This window comes from Dipteris shenzhenensis, chromosome 1 (genome assembly GCF_047967505.1).
Source record: "Dipteris shenzhenensis isolate YYH24624 ecotype China chromosome 1, Dip_SZ_1.0, whole genome shotgun sequence".
Taxonomy (NCBI): Eukaryota; Viridiplantae; Streptophyta; class Polypodiopsida; order Gleicheniales; family Dipteridaceae; genus Dipteris; species Dipteris shenzhenensis.
Genome location: NC_141596.1, coordinates 28,162,041 through 28,186,626, shown reverse-complemented (window position 1 = coordinate 28,186,626; position 24,586 = coordinate 28,162,041). Strand labels below are relative to the sequence as shown.

At 44.1% G+C, this 24,586-nt stretch overlaps 1 protein-coding gene across 6 annotated transcripts in view; it reads right to left on the bottom strand.

Moving 5' to 3' along the window:
- The window catches only part of LOC147905650 (GHMP kinase family protein), a 105,581-nt gene that overhangs the window by 33,195 nt on the left and 47,800 nt on the right, over positions 1-24,586 (bottom strand). For all 6 annotated transcript variants that reach the window (XM_087373831.1, XM_087373839.1, XM_087373856.1 and 3 more), the window contains 2 exons: positions 23,331-23,435; positions 8,892-9,119 (listed from right to left, as the gene is read on the bottom strand). In XM_087373831.1, coding sequence (XP_087229957.1) covers positions 8,892-9,119; positions 23,331-23,435 — 333 coding nt within the window. The remainder of the gene's footprint in view (positions 1-8,891; positions 9,120-23,330; positions 23,436-24,586) is intronic.

The window sequence follows — 24,586 nt, the reverse complement described above, 5'->3', positions numbered from 1 at the left end:
GTTCTGTAGGCTCTGGTCCTTGAAATTTCTTTAGAAGACTCACATGGAATGCATTGTGAATCCTCCAATGCTCTGGCAATGCTAATCTGTATGCAACCTCATTTATTCTTTCTGTAACCCTGAAAGGGCCATAGTATCTGGGAGATAACTTTGCATACACTTTCTGTTTGCCTTTAAACTTGCGGAGCCTAGCTTTTTCAAGCCTCAAAAGTACCCAGTCCCCTTCCTTGAGATCTAGCTGTCTCCTATGTTTATCTGCAGCTCTTTTATGTTTCTCTTGAGACCTTTCAATTGCTGTCCGGACTTGGCTGTAAGCTGTCTGGAGGTCTCTTACAAACTGATCAGCTGCAAATATTTCATCTTTGGTCCTCAATATAGGTGCCAAAATCACTTTCCCATATATGATTTCAAAAGGGGCTTTCCCTGTAGAGCTATGTACTATATTATTGTAAGCAAACTCTACTAACGGTAGGTACTTTTCCCAGTCTGAACTTTGGTCACCCACGTAGCATTTCAGCATATCCAAAATTGTAGAATTTGCTACTTCACTTTGACCATCTGTCTGGGGATGGAAAGAAGAAGAAAAATTTAGATTCGTCCCCATGTTATCAAATAAAGCTCTCCAGAATAGACTGGTCATTCTGGGATCTCGATCACTAACAATGGACTTAGGCATACCATGATGTTTAAAAATTTGTGCCATGAACAGCTTAGCCATATGATCTGCCTTTATGGTTTTGCGAACCGGAATGAAATGAGCTTGCTTGCTGAATCTGTCTATGATAGTCCAAATCCCATCATTCCCTGACTTTGATCTCGGCAAATCAAAAATAAAGTCCATTGTAATACTTTCCCATGGTGCCTGAGGCACGGGAAGAGGCATAAGTAGGCTAGGTGCCTTCCGTCTATCGTACTTTATTTTCTGACACGTAAGGCATTCAGTAACAAACTGATGTATATCGTTTTGCATTCCTGGCCAAAAGAAATACCTCTCTAGGGCTAGAGTTGTTGCTGTAATTCCTCTATGTCCAGCATAGGGAGGTGCATGGCATTCCCCCAAAATCTTTTTCCTCATCTCCTGGGTGATGCATAGGCAATCATCTTTCATTAAATACCCATCTTTCAGGGAATAGTGACTGGTGGATTGCCCTTCTTGCATTTGCTGTAAAATTTCACCAAAATCAGAATCATGAGCATTTTGTTCCCTCATGCCTTCCAGGTCCTGATGATAAGCAATAGTTACATTATTGACCTGGGGTCTTCGGGACAAGGCATCTGCCACTCTGTTCCGAATTCCTGGAGTATGGACAATCTGAAAATGATACATTGACAGCATGTTTGCCCATTTCATATGCTTCTCGGAAAGCTTGGTCTGAGTCAAAATGTATCTCAGACTTTGGTGATCTGTTTGGACACTAAAATCTGCACCCAAAAGATAGTGTTTCCACTCTTTCAGTCTATCCTGCTGAAAACTGAAGCTCCATTTAACTGATCCAGGACATCATCAATACGCGGAATAGGGAATCTATTCTTGATGGTCATTTTGTTCAGTGCGCGATAGTCGACGCACATATGGAATGAACCATCTTTCTTCTGTACTAATAGTACAGGGGAACAAAAAGGAGACGAGCTGGGCTGAATCAACCCTTTGGACAGCAAGTCCTGTACCTGGGCCATAATCTCCTCTCTCTGAGTCGCACTGACTCTATAAGGCCATATTCTAAGATCTGCAGATTTCTCACACAGTGCGGGTAACTGATGCACACTACTTTTGCTTTTCCAACAGAAAAAGTACCTCAACAAGAGGTGTTTTGCATTCACAATCTATGCCAGTACTGGCTGTCAGTTCAAGGCATATACCCACACAGTTGCCAAAGCATCAACAATTATATTGCCCTTTTCTGGCTGCTGCAGATGGCTTCAAAAGGCATCTGTTTTTTCCCTCTTTTTACTGCTCAAAGGCCTGCATACTCTTTTTCTGCAAATCTCTGATTCCTCTGTTTTTCTGCTGTTTCTCTGACAGTGACAGTCTGACAAACAGATGAAAATTACTAGCAGAAACAATCTCTGCAACTGTCTTCTTTTTTTTTTGTAGACAGTAACCAGATAGGTAACCGGCTGGTTACTCTAACCAGACTGACTGGTTCTGGTCTGGTTAGTCTGCAGCTAGACTAACTGGACTGGTTACACCAACCAAACTGATCTGGTTAGTTTGCAACTGAACCAACTAGACTGGTCACAGTCTGGTTACAGTGACCAGATTAGACTGGATGGGTCAAGTAACTGGACCTCTAACCAGTCCACTAACCAAGGTTAGGTTGGATAAACCCAGGGTCTGCCACCTCAGCCACCTGTCTAGCTGGCACTCCAGGTCAGCTACCACATGTCCTGCCACGTCATCTGTTGGACTGGTTGCCACGTCATCTGACATGTGTCCATATGACACATCAGCAAATATTTGTGCACTGCCACGTCAGCGCCTGTGCCACATTTACTACCATGTCATCTGCTGACCTGGCTAGACGCCACATCAACGCACTACACGTGTCTGCCACGTATCACCGCACGTGTCAGTGTATCTGTGCATAGAGCCACGCCCGCCGCACCTTGGTGACCGTCGATCTGAGCCTTCACGAATTTGTTGAAGGTCTTCGTCAACATCTCTGTCAGACAACAGAATAGCACACCGTGCGTTGCCTTCACAAGGTCTTCAAGGATCTCCACGAATTCTTTTGGGCATACCATCCAGCGACCTCCCTGATACTCCTTCGCCAATTAGGAGGCCAAGAATCACCAGAATTGCTCCCATCTGCGCTTACTCTCCGTCAGGGGAATCACGCAGCCGTCTGCTCATTAATTCGTGGTCACGGAACCTTTTACATCGCCATTCACCAGCTGACACCCCCGCGCTTGCCAACCATTCAGTGCCCGCGTAAGAACGTCTCTTTGGGGTCATCAGCACAAGATTGCCTTCCCGATTTCCATTGTTCGTCCTTTTGCATTCACAGGACCCCTTCCTTTGCCGTTCACGATGGCTCATGGAATCTCTCCTTAGCTTCCTTTGGGAATTCCATCACGTAATTACCCAGCAAGACACGACGCTGCTTGGGCTCTTGCCTAAAAGAGGAGTTGCACTTCCGGTAGGCTACCACGACCATTTACAACCCACAATTGCGTCAGCTTAAGCCATAGCTAGTTAGGCCTTTCTGTACTCCATTCACTCACGCCAACTTTCGGGTCTCGAAAATGAAATACTGGATCACGCTACGCCAAAGATGTTTTCCCCGTATCGCTTACGCAATATGTTTAGCCAGACTTGCCGCCGTGTGCATAAACACTCGCATGCTCCTCTTTATTCCAACACTTTGAATCGTCAAAAACTTCAGTAAGTTTTTGAGCCTCGGCTCTGATACCAATAAAACCAGACTGACCGGTGAAAGACAGCTATGGCTTCAATATCACCACTCTTAAACGACGGGATTTATACTCTCAAAAGCTCTCCCTCACTCCCTCTCTCTGGAGATGCACTAGGGCCTAGGACAAATCGTCGGGCTGGACCCCCCCGAAGGTCTTTATTCATCCAAGAAAATCTGTTACAGAAGTTCAGCGTAGAGCTATCTCGTAAATCTCCCTCTTACAAAACGTGAATAATCTCTTCTTTTACAAGAGCTTCAAGCTCTATTCAAATTGGCAACATGCCACTTGTCTAAAATCTAGACTAAATCCTATTACAAGCCACTAAGGGCCATTCTGGAGTCTTCAAAGCTCTCGGTCACACGAACCGCCACCTAGATGCTTGTCAGGCTCCCATTTCGCTTAGGAAAAATAATCCTTCCTAGTACCTGCAACAATTAATTAAAGCGCACCACCATGGTACCCATTAATTGTTAGCGCTTTGCATGCAAATAACACACTGTGGACTAATCCAAGTCACGGTGGGCGTCCCCATTGAACACATGTGCACATCTAAACAAATATATATACAAATAAACATATATATATTCTCTGGTTGACCGGAGTCAACACTCTTGATTATAATTAAAGAGCTTTGACCAAAGGTCAAGGCGCCTTAATTATAGCCAAGTCTCTCCAACCAAAGTTGGCACATCTTGGTTAATCAGGGTTAACCCTCTTGGCGCATGCCAAGTCTTGTTGACCGAAGTCAACACTCTCTGACCGCAGTCAGGGTTACTTGACTGGAGTCAAGTATCTTTGACCGTAGTCAATCCTTTGACCATTAAAATAACTCTTTGACCATAATTAACACATATAAAACTCTTTAATTATGATCAAATAAATGGTCAACTGTACTTTGACTTAGGATATTTACATTGTAGTGACACAATGACACATCTAATGGTAGTAATCCTGGATGTGGGAGCAAATGTCTCCTCAAAGTCAATGCCTTGTTGTTGGGCATACCCTTTTGCAACAAGACGGGCTTTGTATCGATCTATGCTGCCATCAGATTTCCTTTTTAATTTGTAGACCCACCGCGTTCCAATGGCATGCTTGCCGGGAGATCTACTAATTCCCAAGTGTCATTTTTGGCAATAGATTGTAACTCAGCTCTCATTGCATCCATCCACTCTTTGCTGTCAAAAGCATCTTTATGGCACAGAGGCTCTTCATTGCAAGCTGTAGCAAGGAGTGCAAACTCAAGAAAGTGACCATGCTGTCTATTCCCTGATCTTGTCTGGGCAGCGAAAGGCTGATCTTGTTTGCTGTCCCTCAATGTATCAAGAAGCCATCTGGGAACTTGCCTTTGTTGTCTATTGACAGCTCTTTCTTCAATGACTGCATCATGAATAGTGGGATCATTTTGTGCCGAAACAGAAACCTGCAAATCAGCATGAGGTTGTGGCTGATTATTGCTTAGTGGAGGGCCTGCAGGAGGCTCATGTTGCTGGTCAAAATCCTCTTCTGATGATGGCAGAGGTAACCAAGATTCAAAGGCATCAAACATGTCAACATCTGGCTTTGCTTTGCAGTCCACAAGAGGAGAAGCTGAACTCTCCTGGCTGTAACCAATAAATATGCATTTGATTACCTTGTCATCAAGCTTATGTCTCAGCTGAGATGGTACATGAACATATGCAAGAGACCCAAAAACTCTCATGTGTGAAAGTGAAGGCTTCCTACCTTTCCATGCTTCATAAGGTGTAACAGTCTTCAATGCCCATGTAGGTGATCTATTCAGCACATAGTTGGCACACATCACTGCATCAAGCCAAAATTTATTGGGTAAAGACTTGGCCTTAAGCATGCATCTGGCCATCTCCACTGTGGACCTGTTTTTCCTTTCAGAAACAGGATTCTGCTGAGGAGTGTAAGGAGTAGTACATGAGTGAATAATGCCCCGTGAAGACAGAAATGCATCAAACTCCTTTGACATATACCTTCCCCCCCTATCTGTGTTGAGGGTGACAAGCTTGCATCCTGATTCATTCTCAACCATAATCAGCCATCTCTGAAAGCATAAGAAAACTTCAAATTTGGCTTTTAAAGGATATATCCAGCAATATCTTGTGAAATCATCAATGAGAGTCATGAAATATTTATACCCTCCAATGGCATTTGTCCTCATTGGGCCACAGACATCACTGTGCACTAGCTGCAATTTCCTTTGTGAGAGTTTCAGACAATTCTTGTGAAAAGGAAACCGATGCATCTTACCCAAAAGACAACCCTCACACATGTTTGGAAACTGTGTGAGTTTGAGGTACATCATTTGCCATCTGCTGTGAATGTACCTTTGCAAGAGCTCTATAATTGAGATGGCCCATTCTCTCATGCCAAAGATGAGTTTCAGCAAGCTGTGAATCTGAAATAGCCACTGCTTCAATAGAAAGTGCAGCTGAGTGATGATCAAGGTGATAAAGCCCCTTTTGCAAAGTGCCAGTGAGAACTATGGCATTGTCATCACGAAGATCATAAACTGGCAACCATCAAAAATAACTCTGAAACCTGAAGTGGCAATTGCTGAAATTGAAATCAAGTTGACTTCAATTCCAGGCACAAAAAGAACATTTGTCAGAGTAACAGGATGGCTTGAAATGGATGTGAGCTGCACATATCCAATTCCTTTTACAGCATATGAAGCATTATTAGCACATGTGATAGTCCCCCCTCGAGGTGCATCAGCTAAAGATGAAACAACTGTCTGCAAGATGTGACATGCTTGGAAGCACCACTATCAAAGTACCAGGACTGAGCATCATTAGCAGTAAAGAATGCATCAGCATTGGAGGGATCAAATGAGCAATGGACAGCCCATGCCCGATCATCCTTAAGAGCATGTGCATGTGAAGCATCTTCTGGCTCATGGGATTCAATAGCTTGAGAGGCATTAACTGCCAATCCTGCTTTCTTTTTCTCCGAAGCAATGCGCTTCCTGCATTCTGAAATGTCATGTCCAAGCTTGCGACAATAGTTGCATCTTTTCTTCTTTGACTTATCTGCTGTATTTTTAGATGCATGGGAGGAATTGCAGCTGCTATGCGCAGATTTTGGCTTGCCCATAGGCTTGGAAGCCTTGCCTCTTCCTGTCTGCTGTGAAGCAAATGCATGATCAGGAATAATGGCTTGTCTATTAGCTCTACTTTGCTCTTCCTGCAAAAGCAAAGTAACTAGCTGATCAAAAGAATAGTGGTCTGGATTACCCATGGCCACTAATCGAAGGGTTGTAGCGAACCCTTGATATGTATCTGGCAGTCCATTCAATGTGGTACTGACAAGCTGTGAATTTGGCACCACCTCATCAATGTTGGCAAGCTGTTCCATGAGGTCCTTGACCTTTGTCAGGTATGCATCCATAGACTCACCTTCATTCATACTGACTTCCTGTAATTGCCTTCTCAAATATGCAACACGAGCTTCATTGCGAATCTGATAGAGAGAAGCCAATTTATCCCAAGCATCCTTTGCTGTCCTGCAAGACCGGATGTGTGGAATAATGATTCTCTTACATGATAAAGCAATGCATGAATGTGCATTTGCATCTCTTGCATCCCATCTTGACTGTTCTCGAGTTGGAAGAGCAGCATCAGGAGTGCTAGAGGAAGAGGCATCAGGAGTAGTACCCCCTGCAGAAGGACCAGCAGTAGAGGTAACCACTGTAGCATTGGCTGGCCTCAGATCAGCCCCAGAAACAATATTCCACAAATGCTTTGCAACAAGAATATGTTTCATGAGATAAGACCACAACGGATAGTTGGTGCCATCCAACTTATCATCTTCACGAAGAACTCCAAATAAATCTTGATTGTTCCAGCCATAGCAAATGTGGCTCAGCCCAACCAGCCCTATGTAAGGGCCCTAGCCAGGCCCTTTTTGGGCTGCTGCTAGAGACCCTGCTGCAGGCTGTATACCTGCCCATAGACCCCCACTATGCTGCACTATTTCTTGTCTCCCTGATCTGCCCACAGGTGTGCACCTCAGCTCCGTACTGTTCCGTACTGTTGCTGACGTCATCCATGAGCTCATGGCCTCTTCTCTTGGGTCCCTACTGCTGTCCTCTGCTCCACCTTATGCTCCTGCAGATCAGCCAGGTACCCTCCTCTCTTCATTTGGGGCACATCCTGCCCAAGGTCTCCCTCCCCCACGCTCTCCTCATATGGGGGCTTACAGATGGGGAGGTGACCATTCCAACACTTTGGTCATTGAGAATAGGTCAAAATGGAAATGGTTTGGAAACACAAATGCATTACTATCCCCACCAATGGGTCAAAATGGAAATGGTATGGAAACATACATGCATTCCTATCTCCCCCAATGGAAAAAGGACTGACTGAAGTATAAAAGGGAAACCCATCAAGTGGGCATGGATTTTTTGTTGATGACTTAGGACATTCATTGGGCTCCTCGGGATACAATGATCTAGATGGGAGAGAGGGCCAGCCTCCATTGTGGGCACTTAAAGAGTGTTCAGGGAGTTTCCCTCGCTCAATCACTCGGGAGTTGAGAGGCACTCACAAACGCACCCTGCCGATTGACACATATATACCCCTTGACTAGCTTCAAGGAGCAGGTCAAACTGGGTAGAGATTCACTAATTGGGCATCTTCTCACACACAGTCGTTCCTTTAGAGCTTATTTACATCGTTTGGGACAGGGAGGAGAGAGTTCTTTATAAGGTTGGACAGGGCTAGAGACTAGTTAGACTAACAAAGAAAGAGCTAATTGACAATTCTAGTCTCCATACGATCATTCAGTGATGGCTGATTTTACAGATCTCCCTCTAGGATACTCACCTTCTTTGACTGCATAGTCAAGAATGCAAGACCAGGCCAGCTGCGGAGACAATGGATACCTCCCTAAAGGGCACTGGGAGACCTATGGCATCACTCTCATCATGTAGACTCACTTTTGGAGACAACTTTAGAGATCCTAAATGAAATGCCTTTTCTTTGCACAGACTTCATTCTCCTCCCATAGACTCGGCTTGGGAGATCATTGTCAGTCTCCCTGTATGGTAAATTTGGAGATCAGATGCACAGGGGCTTTAGAGGGGACTCAGACTTTTGTATCTGTCACTCTCAATGATCTAGTAGAATATTTTATGCAAACTTATGGACACTTTTACAGGATTAAGGATTCCTCACATGCCGCACAGGCTAGGAAAGCTACCTTCATGAGAGTGTGGAATTATGGTTTATTCTTCAAATACACAGCTATAGACCTTCATGGCGCACTTCCACTCTCCCGCTTGGTTACAACAACCTCATATCTTTTCCACATGATTGTGTATGAGGTTTTCCCAGGATGTCATCTTGATTCTATGTATTTTGGTCATATTTGAGAGAGTTCATCTTTTGCATCCAAAAAAAGGAGAAAAAAAAGAGGCTTTCCTTCGAACATAAAACAGAAAGGTAGGACATTTGTCATCAAACCTGGTCGGCAGCCACATTTTTACAAGATTCCATGGCAATTCTGTATTCCTCTTCATGCTCCTTGGAAAGATATTTTAACTGAAGCAATCCCTTTTCCACGTCCATATTAGCTTGACCTAGCTCTGACCATAGCAGTTGAGCTTTCTCTGGTTGCACTTTCTGCCAATTTTGGATTGCACCTACCATAGACGGTGTGTGAGAACCACCGAATCCTGGTTCTCCAAGGATCTGTAACAGACCAAACTCTATCATGATCATTTACAATGCAGCACTAAGGTAATAATATAAACCAAAGACCTATCCAAAGCATCCACATTAACAATTCTCCGGTTGCTTCCATTTTGATGTCTTCCGCCTCTTCCCTGCCATTTCAGTCTTCTGTGCAGCCCCTTTGTTGTAAAGAGTAAGCAGAACATACTCTGCTCTTCAGAGGCTACCAGAGTCTTCCTCACAACATAGTTGTATGAGAAAATTTCCCCAATGTAGAAGACATGTAAATTCACAGAAAGGACGCGCACATGAGCATAGAGAATTAAGACATGAAGAGGACGAATCTGGACAGATAAATGATGATAAATGACAATCAGAAGTTAAAAACACAACTTCGACACTTCTCATAAACAATATATGAAATGGCACAAAACACTATGACAAGAACAGACCATGTCAGAACTCAATGGTGTAAGAAATCTTTAAACACACCCTTGAAGCTTCAAAACAATGATGCAGGAGCAAATCAATAGCCCTCACCTTCCAGCAAGCAAAGCTTAACCAGATAATGGATGTCAAATAAAGGGATGTGAAACTACATAGCTAATATTTTGCATCCATGGCAGCATCTATGCTCCTAAACCAAGGTATCTGAAAGTAAGCACATATCTTCACTCACCCTCCAACATTGTTCTCGATTGCCGTTGAGATCTATTGTGCTGATTGTTTGCATCTAAAACCATTGAAGTCTAGTGGCCAAACTTTTCAACCATCACATATGGCTTTTCTGTCCCGTGTGGCTTCAAAGAACTCCCTCGTTTTCTTGAAGTTTGACGCTTCTGGCGTGATGCAGGACTCCGTGAATTCTCCCTAGAGAAAGGAGAATGCTTAGAAGACTCCTTTGATGGAAAAAGTATGAGAAAGTTCTTTGTCTCCCTTTTCTTTTCGTGGCTTTGACCCTGGATAGGACATCATCTCCTTGAATAATTGCTGAAATCGAGGTTTCTCCTTAAGAATATGGAACTCCTTGATCTTTTCTTTCATGAATCCTTCACTAAGATCGTCCTCACGTCCCTTAGATTGCTTCTTGAAAGCTGAACTGGGCCTCTTGGAAGCTGAACTTGTTACGCTCTAGCCGAGGTAGCATGACCTCGGAAGAATCAGTCGACATTTCCCTTAAAGGATCTATATTTGTAATTATTTGTTTGCGCTTCATGTAAATGATCGGGAGGGAATTAATGTCAAGGTCCTAGGTGAGGGTTGATAGCACCAGACTAGGTGGATCTAAGGCTAAGGGCCTAATGCAAGAAATGTGCCTAGGGGCAAAGAATTTTAAAGCATCCCAAGAGAGGGGTGAAATGTTGCATTAGGAAGACTCTATGATGATGACATGTGGCATCTAGATCCATCTAGGGAGATGGGGCTTGTTGAAGCTAGAGAGAGAAGAGAATGAATTATTCACGTATGTTTTGGACGGTAATTCTCTGTCATCTCGTGTGCTTCAGCAAGGTTGGCTGGGAGGAAAGAATTGGTGCTGCTCCCGCGACCTGCAGTAGGAAATAGAAGTTGTGTGTAACAATTGGTATCACAGCCCAAGGGAAGAGACCAAGGGAAGGGGTTCGTGAGGTGTGACGAAAGCTACGAACGATTGATTGTTAGTTGCTATCAGTTAAGTGGGATCTGTGTGATTGGACTAAACGTGAAGCGCATCATGAGCGGAGAGCAGGATCACGAATGGTTCAAAGAGAGCGGTCGTGTACAAGGGTGACGAATCGCTATTTGGTGGTCCTCCCGCACTGGCTATCAGGATTTTATTGTGTGCTAGGTGGATATATGCCTGTGTCAAAAGCCTAGTCACTGTGCATGTGGAATTGCAGGACTTTCCTAGTATAGAGAATTGTATCAGAGTGTCAGTACACTGAATTGCGTCAGTTTGTAAATACAGTTTTCTAGCGGTGTTTATTTATTTATAAATAAATAAATATTTAAAAAAAAAAACCCAAAACAAAACACCCATTGAACTGAATGGAAGCAGAAGAAGGGGCTTTCAAGAGGGACCCTAGTGAGTCAGGAGTCCGGCCGACCCAGCAGGTGTCGCGCCCAGTAGCTCATACCTTATCTGGCAGGATTGCATTGCTTGAAGATGCCTTGCAGCAGTTATTAGCGCAACAGTTACAGACCAATGCAGGGTAGTCTGAACTTAGGAGAGCGATACACAGTATGTCTACCAGACCTTCTCGAGATGAGAAGGGAAAGGCTCCAATGGAACCGAAGTCTAGTGTTCATACGGTCGAGGCTAGGAAGGCTAAAGTACCAAATATTGCCAATTACAGGCTAGAAAAGTATTTTGGTTGGATGAACGACCGTAGTTTCGATGTCATTGAGACTTGGTTACACAAATGGGACGAGGCGTTCGCCATTTGTGAAATCAGAAATGACATCAAGAAGATCCGTGAGGCCACCCACATGTTTAGTGAGGCAGCGGATCGGTGGTGGATTAAACAACAAAAAGATGGTATAGCATCCACTACCTGGGAGGAGTTTAAAAGAGAATTCAGGAAACACTTCTTACCTCCTAACGAAGCATCCCAAGCTTGGGATCAATATAGGAATTTTCGTCAGAGAAATTTATCGGTGGCAGAATACACTGATAAGTTTCGAGAGAGTGTAATGAAGGTTGATGAACCCCTGCCTCAATCAATCCAAGTGAAAGATTTCATATTTGGATTGAATGATCGAATAAAAATGGAAGTTCAGGCTAAGTACGTGAACATGTTAGATGATGCAATAGCCATAGCCCTGAACTATGAAGATGCCAAGGGCAGCAGGCCAAGTGGGTTTGCACAGGTCGGAACCCAGTATGGATATCCGAAGAAATCTGGGTTTCAGAAGAAATGGATTAGTAAAGGGAGTGGTTCTCAGCCGAGTGGTCAAGCCAAGCAGGCGAAACCGGCTGAAACTCCTAAACCAAGTACCACCATTGGAGTGAAGAGGAAAGTAACCCCAATGGCAGCCCGGGCTTCGTCTAAGTCTCCCTTAAACCCAGAACAAAGGGAAAAAGCGAGGAGAGAAGGCTTATCTTTTGGTTGCCTTCAGCCTCATCAGTGGAAGGATTGTCCATGTAACAAAGATCGTCGGATGGCTGAGATGGTGATCTCAGAATGCGACGTGGAGATGGAGAGAAGTCCCAGAGCGGAAGAGATGCAGATTCAGCTAGCAGGATCTTCTCAGAGGTTAGTACCTTGTTTGTTATGTGTGTCTGTTACTAAGCTAGTAACGAGTACACGTGATAACATCCTATCTAAGCCCGCAGAAACGGGGTATACAGCCTTTAATGATATAGAGTTAATTAAAATGAAAGGGCAAGTAGCCAATCATGATGTCATTGTGTTGTTTGACTCGGCGTCAACTCACAATGTGATTAACTCCAAGCTCGTGAAGAGGCTGAAATTAAAGACAAGTCCACCTGACTATGCGTATACAGTCAGGATGGTAGATGGAAGTTTAACTCAAGTATGGGACCAAAGAGTTACCCAGTTGGAGCTTCGTATTCAGGACTATGCTGAGAAGCTTGATTTTGAAATGACCAAGCTTGCTCATGCAGATATAGCCCTGGGTATGGCGTGGCATTCTAGGAAGAATCTAGCCATTGATTGAAAAAAGCACGTATATCAATTCAAGATGAATGATGTGCTTTATGTCTTGCGAGGTGAAAAAGATATACCTCAGGGACCGTTGGTTTCCGTGATGGAAATCCGAAAAGCTCAAGAAGAGTTTTTATTCCTTTGCACAGCATCGATGGAGCCGGTTGATGATTCTTCGGCTAGCACTGATGTTACGCAAAGTGGTGAGATGGCCAAGCTGACTAATCTTATAACAGAGGAGTTCTCTGAATGTTTTAGGGATGAACTACCTTATGGGTTACCTCCAGAGCGGAATGTTCAACATAAGATTGAGCTGATCCCAAGGGCAGAACCTGTATATAGACCTCCCTATAGAATGAGTTTTACTGAAGAGGCGGAGGTCCGTAGACAATTGGAAGAATACCTCAAGTTGGGGCAAATTCAACGAAGTTTCTCACCTTTTGCTTTGCCAGTGATATTAAAGAAGAAAAAGGATGATACGTTTCGCCTCTATATAGATTACAGAGCATTTAATAATATCACTGTTAAGCACAGGTATCCGATGGCTCGGATTGATGATTTGCTAGATGCATTACATGGAGCCGTGATTTTCAGCAAGATAGATCTTAACTGTAGCTACCATCAGATCCGGATAAGAGCCGAGGATGTGCATAAAACCGCTTTCAGAAGCAGGTTTGGTCATTATGAGTTTTTGGTAATGCCCTTTGGACTTACCAATGCTCCAGCGACATTCGTCATGCTTATGAACGATTTACTACGTCCGTATATCGGAAAGTTCGTAGTACATTTTATTGACGATATCCTGATATTCAGTAAAAGTATTGCTGAGCATCGTGAACACTTAAGAATAGTGTTCAATACTTTGAGGAAAGCCAGTCTTTATGTAAATAAAAAGAAAACTACACTGTGTATGGTTAGGCTTGAATATTTAGGATTCATAATTACTCCACAGGGGGTAGAAATGGATCCGAAGATAGTGGCTGCGATACTAACTTGGCCAATCCATCAGAGTCTGACCGCGTTGCGATCATTCTTGGGGTTTGTCCAGTTTTATAGAAGGCATATCAAAGGATATTCCGAAATAGTATCGCCATTGACTGATCTGACCTCAGATAAAGTACCTTTTATATGGGGACAGAATCAACAAGAAAGTTTTAACACCATAAAACAAGCTGTGGTCACAGGACCGGTGTTAAAAATAGTTGCTAGAAACCATTGTTCCTGGAAACCGATGCAACTGGCATTGCAGTAGGAGCAGTTCTCCTTCAAGAGGAAAGGCCAGTAGCCTTTGAAAGCAAGAAGCTTTCTCCCTCTCAAAGGAATTGGCCAACTCATGAATTAGAGTTGTATGCTGTTATCCATGCTTTGAAAACATGGAGGCATTATTTGTATGGTTCAGAGTTTTATGTGGATGTGGATCATGATACTCTGAAACATTTTTGTAAACAGCCTGACTTGAGGGGCCGCCAAGCTAGGTGGGCAGAGCTCATGCATGAGTTTAATTTAACGATTTGGTACCGAAGAGGAAAAGATAACAAGGTTGTTGATGCGTTGTCTCGCATTATGCACAACCTGAGTTTCACGGTATTAGAGAGTGCTCTAATGACCGAAATTAGAGAAACTCAAAAGGTGGACGAGTTTGTCCAGAGCTTATGGCCTAAAGCTCATGTGTTAAAACCCGGGGAAAATGAAAAGAATGACCTGGCATCCAGAAAAGGCCAAACTTATGCAAGATATACCATAAGGGATGGTATGCTGAGAAGAAATGGCAAGGTTGTAGTACCTAGTCAAAATGATCTCAGGCAGAGAGTCATTCGACAGTGCCATGATAGCCCGTGTGCGGGACACCCAGGAGTCGAGAAGACATATGATCTCGTGAAAAAAGATTTCTTTTGGCCAAAAATGAAAAAGCATATTCATGAATATGTGACACGGTGTTTCTCATGTCAGGTAAGTAAGGCCGAGCGGGTGAAGCCACCCGGACTTTTACAGCCCTTGGAAGTACCACTAAGTAAGTGGGAGAGTATTTCCATGGACTTTATTGTAGGGCTGCCTACGACACAAGGAGGTATGATTCTATCCTTGTGGTGTGGTTGATCGTCTAACTAAGATGGCTCACTTCATTCCGACTAGAGAGTCTGTTAGTGCCCCGCAAGTGGCGGATTTATTTATTAGACATATATTTCGTCTGCATGGATTGCCTAGATGCATAGTGTCAGACAGAGATGTCAGATTTACCGGTCATTTTTGGACCGCGGTATTTGAGACACTAAGGACTGAGTTGGGAATGAGTAGTGGGGATCATCCTGAGACGGATGGTTAGACGGAGAGAGTCAACCAGACTTTAGAGGATATGCTGAGAGCATATGTGTCATTGAGGCAACATACGTGGGACAAGTGGTTGCCATTGTTAGAATTTGCCTACAATGATAGAAAACATTCCTCTACCGGGTTCAGTCCGTTTGAACTGTCCGTTTGAACTGAACTATGGTTATAGACCAGTAAATCCAACTATAGTTGGAGTACCTCAGAAAGTGCCTAGTGCCGCGAACTTGGTAGTTCAGATGCAGGAGATGCTAGCACTTGCGAGAGCTAATATCCGCCAAGCTATGGATAGAGCCAAGGGGTATGCGGATGAAAACCGGTCTATAAGAGTATTTAAGGAAGGAGAAAAAGTTTTTCTCACAGTTCCTTCGCCTTCGAAGTCGTTGACTTCAGGAGAGTGTGCTAAGTTATCACCTCGATACTGTGGGCCGTGGTTAATTCTAAAGAGAATAGGCAAGGTAGCCTATAAATTAGAATTGCCACAGGGGTGTAAGGTGCACCCGGTTTTTGTTTCACGCTTAAAGAAATTTTTACATACAGGTGACTCACTAATCGAAGGTGTGGTTTTGTTTTAGGAGATAGAGGATAATGCGAGGCGCAAACCAACAAGAATCCTGGACCGAGGAATAATGCAAATACGAAATGGGAAGATACCCACGATGTTGGTTGCATGGCATGGTCAGCCTCTATCCGAAGCTACCTGGGAATCCGTGTACCAGTTGCGGAGAGTGTTCCCAGATTTTATCATCGAGGACGCTGATGTCTGAAGAGGGAAGAAATGTTACGCTCTAGCCAAGGTAGCATGACCTCGGAAGAATCAGTCGACATTTCCCTTGAAGGATCTATATCTGTAATTATTTGTTTGCGCTTCATGTAAATGATCAGGAGGGAATTAATGTTAAAATCCTAGGTGAGGGTTGATAGCACCAGACTAGGTGGATCTAAGGCTAAGGGCCTAATGCAAGGAATGTGCCTAGGGGCAAAGAATTTTAAAGCATCCCAAGAGAGGGGTGAAATGTTGCATTAGGAAGGCTCTATGATGATGACATGTGGCATCTAGATCCATCTAGGGAGATGGGGCTTGTTGAAGCTAGAGAGAGAAGAGAATGAATTATTCACGTATGTTTTGGACGGTAATTCTATGTCAGCTCGTGTGCTTCAGCAAGGTTGGCTGGGAGGAAAGAATTGGTGCTACTCCCATGATCTGCAGTAGGAAATAGAAGTTGTGTGTAACAGAACTCCCTTGCTCCAAAACCATGACTTCTTGTTTAGACACAACTAATTGCAGAGCTCCACTCCTCTTTGAGGTAGTAAATGCGTACGGGTGAAGACGAGAGCCGGCCCGATGCGCGATGAAGTAAGGGTGGGAGTGGCTTTTAGTTGTATGGTGTAACCGATTGTCCGGGGAATCGGGACCAAAAATACGCAGACACAGCAAGGGCCTGCGAATCTCTGAGCTTGTAAGCTTCTTGGATCGTGGTCACCAAAGAGAGCAACCAACCTGGCTCTGATACCACTGAAACCGTAACTAAACCAAAGAACAACCCTCACACCAATCGCAAATATGGAGCTAGAGCTGCTGAGTGGAGCTGGAGCTGCTGCGGATTTTGCTCGCCACTCTGCCTGCCATTCTGAGACCTGCGACCAGTGCGGCGCTTATATCTTGAGCTACAAGTGGAATTTCCATTTGGTTTCTGAAAGAAAGTTGTAGTACACTTCAAGAGCTACAGTTTTGGTGTACTTTGTCTCAATCGGAGCTCTGTATCAAAAGTTATTCCATCTGCAAGGTGTGACGAAATCAAGACTGCATTTCGTCATCTGTTGATGTTTGTAGTGGCTACTTCCCATGGGTATCTTTGTGCGCTCGTGCATCGAAATATGATCCATTATCTTCTTCAGGAAACGAAGATGGATTGATGGGCGTGTTTTCTTTACTCATGAAGACATAGACTTGCTCCTCGAGAAACACGGGCAAGCTGCTTCTCACACTAATTTTCGATTTCTCCAATTTCTACCCCAGATTTTAAACTTTCCAAGGATTTCTATGGTGTGAGGGTTCCTAACTGTTGAAGGAACACATTGCTTCAAAATTTTTGGAAAGCCCCAAAATTCTTGAGACCCTAATTTTCTGCTAAACCCTAATTTGCAGAATTTAGGTCTTTTCTGATTTCTGCATCCCTTCAGCTCTATTGAAGCCCCCACATTCATTTAAATTTATCACTATTTTGCCCATTCACTTGGGAACTTTGCCCCATTTGGGCATAAGTGCTCAAATTTGAGCCTCCACCCCGACATTGCTTATTTGATCGGTGCCTGAGGTTCTTCACATTGTTCGACTTTCCGATTGCTCGTGGTACCTATGGCCTCTACATCGACTTTTAGGTGGCTCTCACTTCGACACGTTGAGAGTCATGCGGTGATCGCTCCACGAGTTGTTCCCATGGACTTCATCGACACTTTCTTTAGGGGGCATTCTTCCCGGAATTTCAGGAAGAATGTGCACACACATGCGCAACCACTTTGCGGAGGACGTCTCTTATATAAAGAGAGATTTTTTTAAATCTATTCCTATAGCTTGATGTATGTTGGGGTCCCTTGCCCTGGGTAGTCCCCCTAAAATGATATGTATTGAGTGGTCGGTTTTCATTGAGTCTAAAGGTCCTCTGCCTTGGATAGTCCTCCTAAAAAGATGTATTGGTTTTCCTATTTTGGTGTGTGGCTTCCTAACATGTCCTGTTATGAAGCCAAGGGGGGATGAACTGTGGGAGCCATATGTAATGGCTTTGATAGGTCTCCTTATCAGGCCTGGCCGAGTTCCAGGATGTTGGTGTATTCCTACACCTATAAGCTGGTCATGTAGCCATGCTATAACATGAGCCTTTGAGCATGTTGAGTCTCAAGCCATGAGAATGCTTGGATCAACCTTTGAACACGCTCAGACTTTAGCCTCTGAGTTACATAGGGTGCACAGTTTGATGACTGTCATTGTCATGTTCTGTTCTTGGTTCTATTCCAATAGTCTCTCACCTTGCCTTCATGGGGGGGTGTTGAATATGAAGCCAAAGTGAGTCTAAAATGAGTGTTCTAGGTGGTCTAGGTGTGGTTTTATAGTCTAGTGATTCCTAGACATGCCACTTGTCATATTGGGAGATATCCCATAGACATTGTGACTTTCTAGAGTCTAGTGGCACACTATATAGTATTGTACTTGTCTATTGTCAATCACATCAATCAACATCAAGCTTTATCTACATGTGAGTATTTTGGTTATCATTGCCTTGCACTTGTACTTTCTTTCCATTTTCATTATGCTTTCCATCTTTCCATTCTGTTCCTAGTCTTAGAGTGATGCTCCCCTCTCCACATGTCCCTTCAATTCTTAGGCAAGAACTGTTCATAGAACTACTTCTTGAATTCTTTCCAAGTCTTTGGAGATTCTTCCGCAACAAGAAGAGCTCCCCACCAAGCACTGGCACTATTTGTCAGATGAAGACTCACAATCTTTAACTTGGACTTCTCGCGATAGTGCCCCATTTTGAAGGCTATGTCAAACTCGCGGATGAACTGCAAAGCTTTCTCAGTGGCTCCATACTTTCCATCAAAAGTATTGAACTTGACAAACTTACCTCCTTCCTTGAAATCCTTACTTCGAGATTTGGATCTTCTTCTGCGCTTATGACGAGAGCGTCCTCCGGATTTAGAAGAAGATGAGGAAGAGGAAGAAGAAGAAGATAAGGAAGAACTAGAAGAAGATGCGCTTGAACTCGGAGTTCTCCTTCCATGCTTTCGACTTCGTCTCCCGTGTGGCTTCAGACTCCTCCCTCGTTTTCTTGAAGTTTGACGCTTCTGGCGTGATGCAGGACTCCATGAATCCTCCCTAGAGAAAGGAGAATGCTGAGAAGACTCTTTTGATGAAGAAGTATGAGAAAGTTCTTTGTCTCCCTTTTCTTTTCCTAGCTTTGACCCTAGATAGGACATCATCTCCTTAAATAATTGCTGAAATCGAGGTTTCTCCTTAAGAATCTGGAACTCCTTGATCTTTTCTTTCATGAATCCTTCACTAAGATTGTTCTCAGGTCCCTTAGATTGCTTCTTGAAAGCTGAACCGGGCCTCTTGAAAGCTGAACTCCCTTGCTCCGAAACCATGACTTCTTGTTTAGACAACTAATTGCAGAGCTCCACTCCTCTTTGAGGTAGTAAATGCGTTTGGGTGAAGACGAGAGCCGACCCGATGCGCGATGAAGTAAGGGTGGGAGTGGCTTTTAGTTGTATGGTGCAACCAATTGTCCGGGGAATCGGGACCAGAAATACGCAGATACAGCAAGGGCCTGCGAATCTCTGAGCCTGCAAGCTTCTTGAATCGTGGTCACCAAAGAGAGCAAACAACCTGGCTCTGATACCACTGAAACCATAACTAAACCAAAGAACAACCCTCAAACCAATCACAAATTCCTCCTGGGCTCTCGGGCACGGCTTGTAGGCACTTACGGGCTTCAATCCACGCATAGAAACCAAAATCGCAGCAAAGGAAACACTCTCGAGCTCAAGAACCTGGCACGCAATCCAAGACAGGCTCTATAGAAGACACTCTCGAGCTCAAGAACCTGGCACGCAATACAAGACAGGCTCTATAGAAGAAATCGCAATTCGCTCCTGCACTAGAATCTGTAACCGGAACTTGAACAAAGCGTGGGAACTTTGAAGAGCTTGTTGAAACGTGAATGCCGACAAGTAGAGTAGCTGGGAGATGAGGGAGAGAAGCAAGAACATAGCACTAGGGGCCAAAAAGAAGGGCCGCCCCCTCCCCCCCCCCCCCGAAGGTCTTTATTGCAATAGAAAATAGTCTTTGTACAACTGGCTCTTCACAAGAGCATGAACTGAGTACAAAACTGAATGATCTTGAGCTCTTTGGCTCTTCTTTGATAAACTTGGCCTAGGAAAAAGCTAAACCTGCTTTCTGAAAGCTATTTCTAGCTTTAGTGCTTTTTAAAAGATATTTTATGCTTTTGTTCTTCCTAAAAGCTACTTTTATACAAAAACCAAGCTTTCTAGCTTTTTCTACTGCTTTTAGGGCTTTTCTTGAGAATTGCGCTGCTTTTTCTGCTTGTTTGCCTAGCTGGGGCCCTCCTCCATATAAGCGCCCACTTTCTGGATGCTTTTTGTCTTTGGTAGGACCTGCTTTTTGGCCCTCTGATTCTGTCGGGTTGTCTCCTGCGGTGGCGGGGGGCGCTCTCTCTTGGATCTCTGTATCCGATGGGCTACATCAAGAGTAATGCCTCGTCTCTGGCAGTCCCCTCTGAGGAGCACTGAGATAGGTTGAACCTCAATCGTGCGTGCTCTGGTCGCCCCACGTGTCATGTGTGGTCTCCGCATCTCTCGTCCAGCCATATCGTGGTGATGACGGGTCTCACTGCTGATCCATAGTGCTCTCCTCTCCTCGAGCTTCTCCCCCTCGATCTCATCGGGCGTTGGCTCGAATGTGTAAAAATGCGTGATGCATGTTTGTGCTCGATCTAGCTCGGTGTCTTGAGGCATCGACTGTAGCTTATCTCTGGCCTCACGAGGGAATCTGTCACCAGTTGGGGCTTCTCCCAAGAAAATAAAGAATAATCTTTATTAGAATTGACTTTGGTCAAAGAATGGTTAAGCTAATTAACCAAGAATAAGTTTTATTGTTTTACTTTTTCTTTGCATCAGTAAAAAGAGAACTGTGGGGATGCCCACAAGGGACTAGAAATAGTCCAAGAACTAGAATGCATGCATTAGACTAACCTTTAACGGGTTAAAGTGTTGAATGTTGTTTGTGGCAATGTGTAGGACCAAGGAAAGTGCAAAGAAGCCCTAGAATTAGGGGAAAAATGTTTTGTACTAGTTGTACTAGGGTTTTTTTGCATTCTTAGCATTTAGAACTCAGCAAGGGCCTTAGTGAGCAGCCCACAGTGGCTTGTATGGGTTACATATATCTTGTATCTTGTCTCATAGACCCACGAGGTCTCCTGAAGATGTTAACACACCTTTCTTTTTTTCTTTCTCTGCCAATGATAACCTAGCTAAGCTCCATTAAAGGAGCTTGTGTCAAACACTCAAATGAAGTTGGGCCAACTACTACTCTGCCATGGCGTTTATGCCTGCGTGACAACAGAGATAACTCTCTGATGTCCCTCTAGGAACCCAAGTAAAGTCCATGGGTGGGCTCCACTGACAATGGAAGTAAATCATTGACCTAAATCCCATATACCAATTTACGAGAGCTCCAAAAGTCAAGCAAAACACCTCCTTAGTAGAAAAAAAGGTCATGAAATCGGCCTGTCCACCCTCCAAATAAAGTCTTCTATCATCTACAAACTCATCCTCTAAAACTCCAATGGGCATCCTCATGTCTCGAATGTCAGTGCCACTGTCTCTCAAATAACTGCTCATGGCTTCAGCTACAACCCTGTCTCACTAATCTTACAAATAACAAGAGGAATTTGCTAATGGATGACCCTGTCTCACTGATTGGCTCTGTAGAATCTGTCTCCTCTCGCACCCTTGATGAGATCTAACTAGCAGGCATGGAGTAAAGAGCTGACATCCCTGTAATCTACTGGCCTAGAAAACCCACCTCATTCACAAAAACTCCCAATTTATGTATGGGCTCCACTAACGATGGAGTGAATCTTTGACCCAATTCCCATAGGATTTATGCCAGTTTATGAGAGCTCCAGAAGCCAAGCAAAAAACTCCATAGCAGAAACAAAGGCCATGAAATCGGCCTGTCCACCCTCCAAATAAACTATTCTATCATCTATGAACTCCATATCCACAAGCTCCTCTGAAACTCCAATGGGTATCCTCATGTCTCGAATGCCAGTGCCACTGTCTTTTACATCACTGCTCATGGCCTCAGCTACAACCCTGTCTCACTGATCTGGCACCCTTGATGAGGATCTAACTAGGAGGCAAGGAGTAAAGAGCTGACACCCCTGTAATCCACTGGCCTAGAAAAGCCATCTCCTTCATGGTCCCTCCATAAACTCCCACTTTACCCTGTGACATGCCTTCTCAAAATCGAGAAGCAAGACCAAAAACCCTCCTGTCTAAAACGTGCGAATGCTCCAGCCTCCCTGAAGGTGCTCCTGTCCTGAACAAACTTTAGGCAATTGTTATTACAGCTCCCTTTGGGGATTTTGAGCAAACCACATCAAGCTTTTTTTGCCTTCTGTAAATATACTACTGCTATTTTTAATTCTTAATCCATGGAGCCGGCTCCCATAGTAGCCAAAGGAGGACCTGTAGGCATTGGCACATTTGAGACAGATAGCTCATAGGATTGAGGAGATAGACACAGCCACCCTAGAGGCTTGGAGAAAGGAGATTCGACAAGGGTTTGTAGATGCCATAGATGCCGGTTCTTTATGACAAGGGGCTCTTCCAAACCCTCTTCATGGCCTACCATTTGAGGCAATGTGTGATGACGGGTGCTAGAAGGATGTGTCATACCTGGTTTTCTTCAGCATCGGCACCAAAGGGATGCTCCTCATTAAGGTGGAATCTACTGACCACGAGCCAGTGGATGATGAGGTGTTTGACTCCCTTGAGTGGCAAAGGATCATTGTAGTGGGATGATTGGGAAGAGAAGGGCTTGAACCGCAGACTGGGCAAGGAGGAGTATGGCCACCATAGATCAATGAACTGGTTGTTTCCACCACACGGATTATTGGCACATGCTTCCAGGGTACTTGGGCAGTGTGCTAGGACCTGTGAAGCACGCCAAAGGACAACTGGTTTCTCCAGCATCTCATTTTCTTAGTTCTTATTTTCTCCGGGGGAAGGTTATTTTCTCGGGTGTGGGGTTTTTTCCCGAGGGGAGGGGAAAGAGTGTCAGAAGGCGTGAATAGTAAAGCGGGGCAAAGCAGGAATATAGCCCAAAAGCCCCATTAACACTAAAGAGCATTTAATTTGAGCTTTATGATGAAGTGAAGTTTCCAGTTCAGATACAAATCCTCATTAACTATTGAAACCTTTTGATTGCAGAAGTTTGAAGGTTCATTGGGAGGTTTCACATTTGCTCTTCAAGTATGCCTCATAGGAAGAATTAGCACAGCTCATGCATTATGTAGCAGGACAGTACAACACACTTTCATAGATAGTTTGAAATTATCTTTATAAGGACTGCAGAAGCAATACATATATGAGAATTGAAGGAAATAGGATCTTGATAGATTATGAGACACCTTACAATCCACGACTACAAAATATCACAGACTTTTTGACTCACCAGTGCCAGCGAAGGAGGCAAAGCATACTCCTGCCTCTCTGCATCCCACCTTTCATTCAATATACTCCTTGCGATGTCAAGCAAAGACGTGTGCTTTATCCTATCCTGCAAACAGATTGAAGGCCCCTCAAAGGTTGCAATAGAACAATAACATGAACCACCTAGCCAGTTTCAGCAGACAAGTTGGAACTCTGAAGTACATGTATGAAAAACATTACCAAGAAAGAAAAGAGGGAATCAGGACAGCAGCACCGTAATACAGCAAAGAGAGAAAGAATACACGTTGTGACACATTTCACTAAGAAATGTGTCAAGCTTGGCTATCACTCTTGCATATTACAGGCCAAGGGCCTAATCAATGAGGGGAGCCTATGCTTGGTAAAGTTTGGCTTGAGCAGAAAGAATGGATGAAAGAAAGGAGATAAAAAAATTTAGTAAAGTCTCCGAAAGATTGGAAGGTCTATGAAACTGAAAAAATCAGATACAATGAGAATAAGTGGGGCCACCAAGTGGGCATCCACACCCAAGACATACTAATATCTAACAACCCATGAAAAAGATAGATTTATAGTGTGATATCACTATGACGGTCCTCTGTGTGCTGTTTGAGGGACAGCTCTGCTGGCTGGCTGAGAATGGGCACGTCTCAAGAGGCCGATGTCGCTCAGAGGTAAGACCGTGATAGAACGCTGCTGACAATCGACCTATGTGGCCCTCTATGCCTGCCTCGCAGTAGGTCTCTGTTAGAAAATTGCAATTGTCATCCTAGTTGATTGTGTCCCCTTAGTCCATACGCAATGTATTCAACACATAGTCCCTCATGATCTTTGGCTCGGCCATAATGTAGATTTAAAGATGCGTGTCGAATGTCATAGATGGTGAAAGGTGCATCGACTGTGGGGCTAGGTAGTAATGAGACATCCGGGGATGACTAGTGAGGAATATCGTATAGTGTACGTGGACAGGAGTGCCTGAGTTTGGTGAGAGGAGGAGAAGCCCGTCACTCAAGGAACTTCCACCCAAAAGTCTTGGAGTTGCTGCTAAACAAGACATTTAGTAACTCCTTATTCTAAAAGACGAATGCCTGCTTCTTTCCACGTACCAAATGGTAATGCTCACGTATAGTCTCCATCTCCTCGAAAGATGGTGCTTGCTTTCAAATCTGAGTTGGCAGCATGATGCCTTACACTCATCAGCGTACCTGCTATTGCAGGGGATTGAGCCAATAGGTGGCAGATGAGTGGACCATGTGGTGC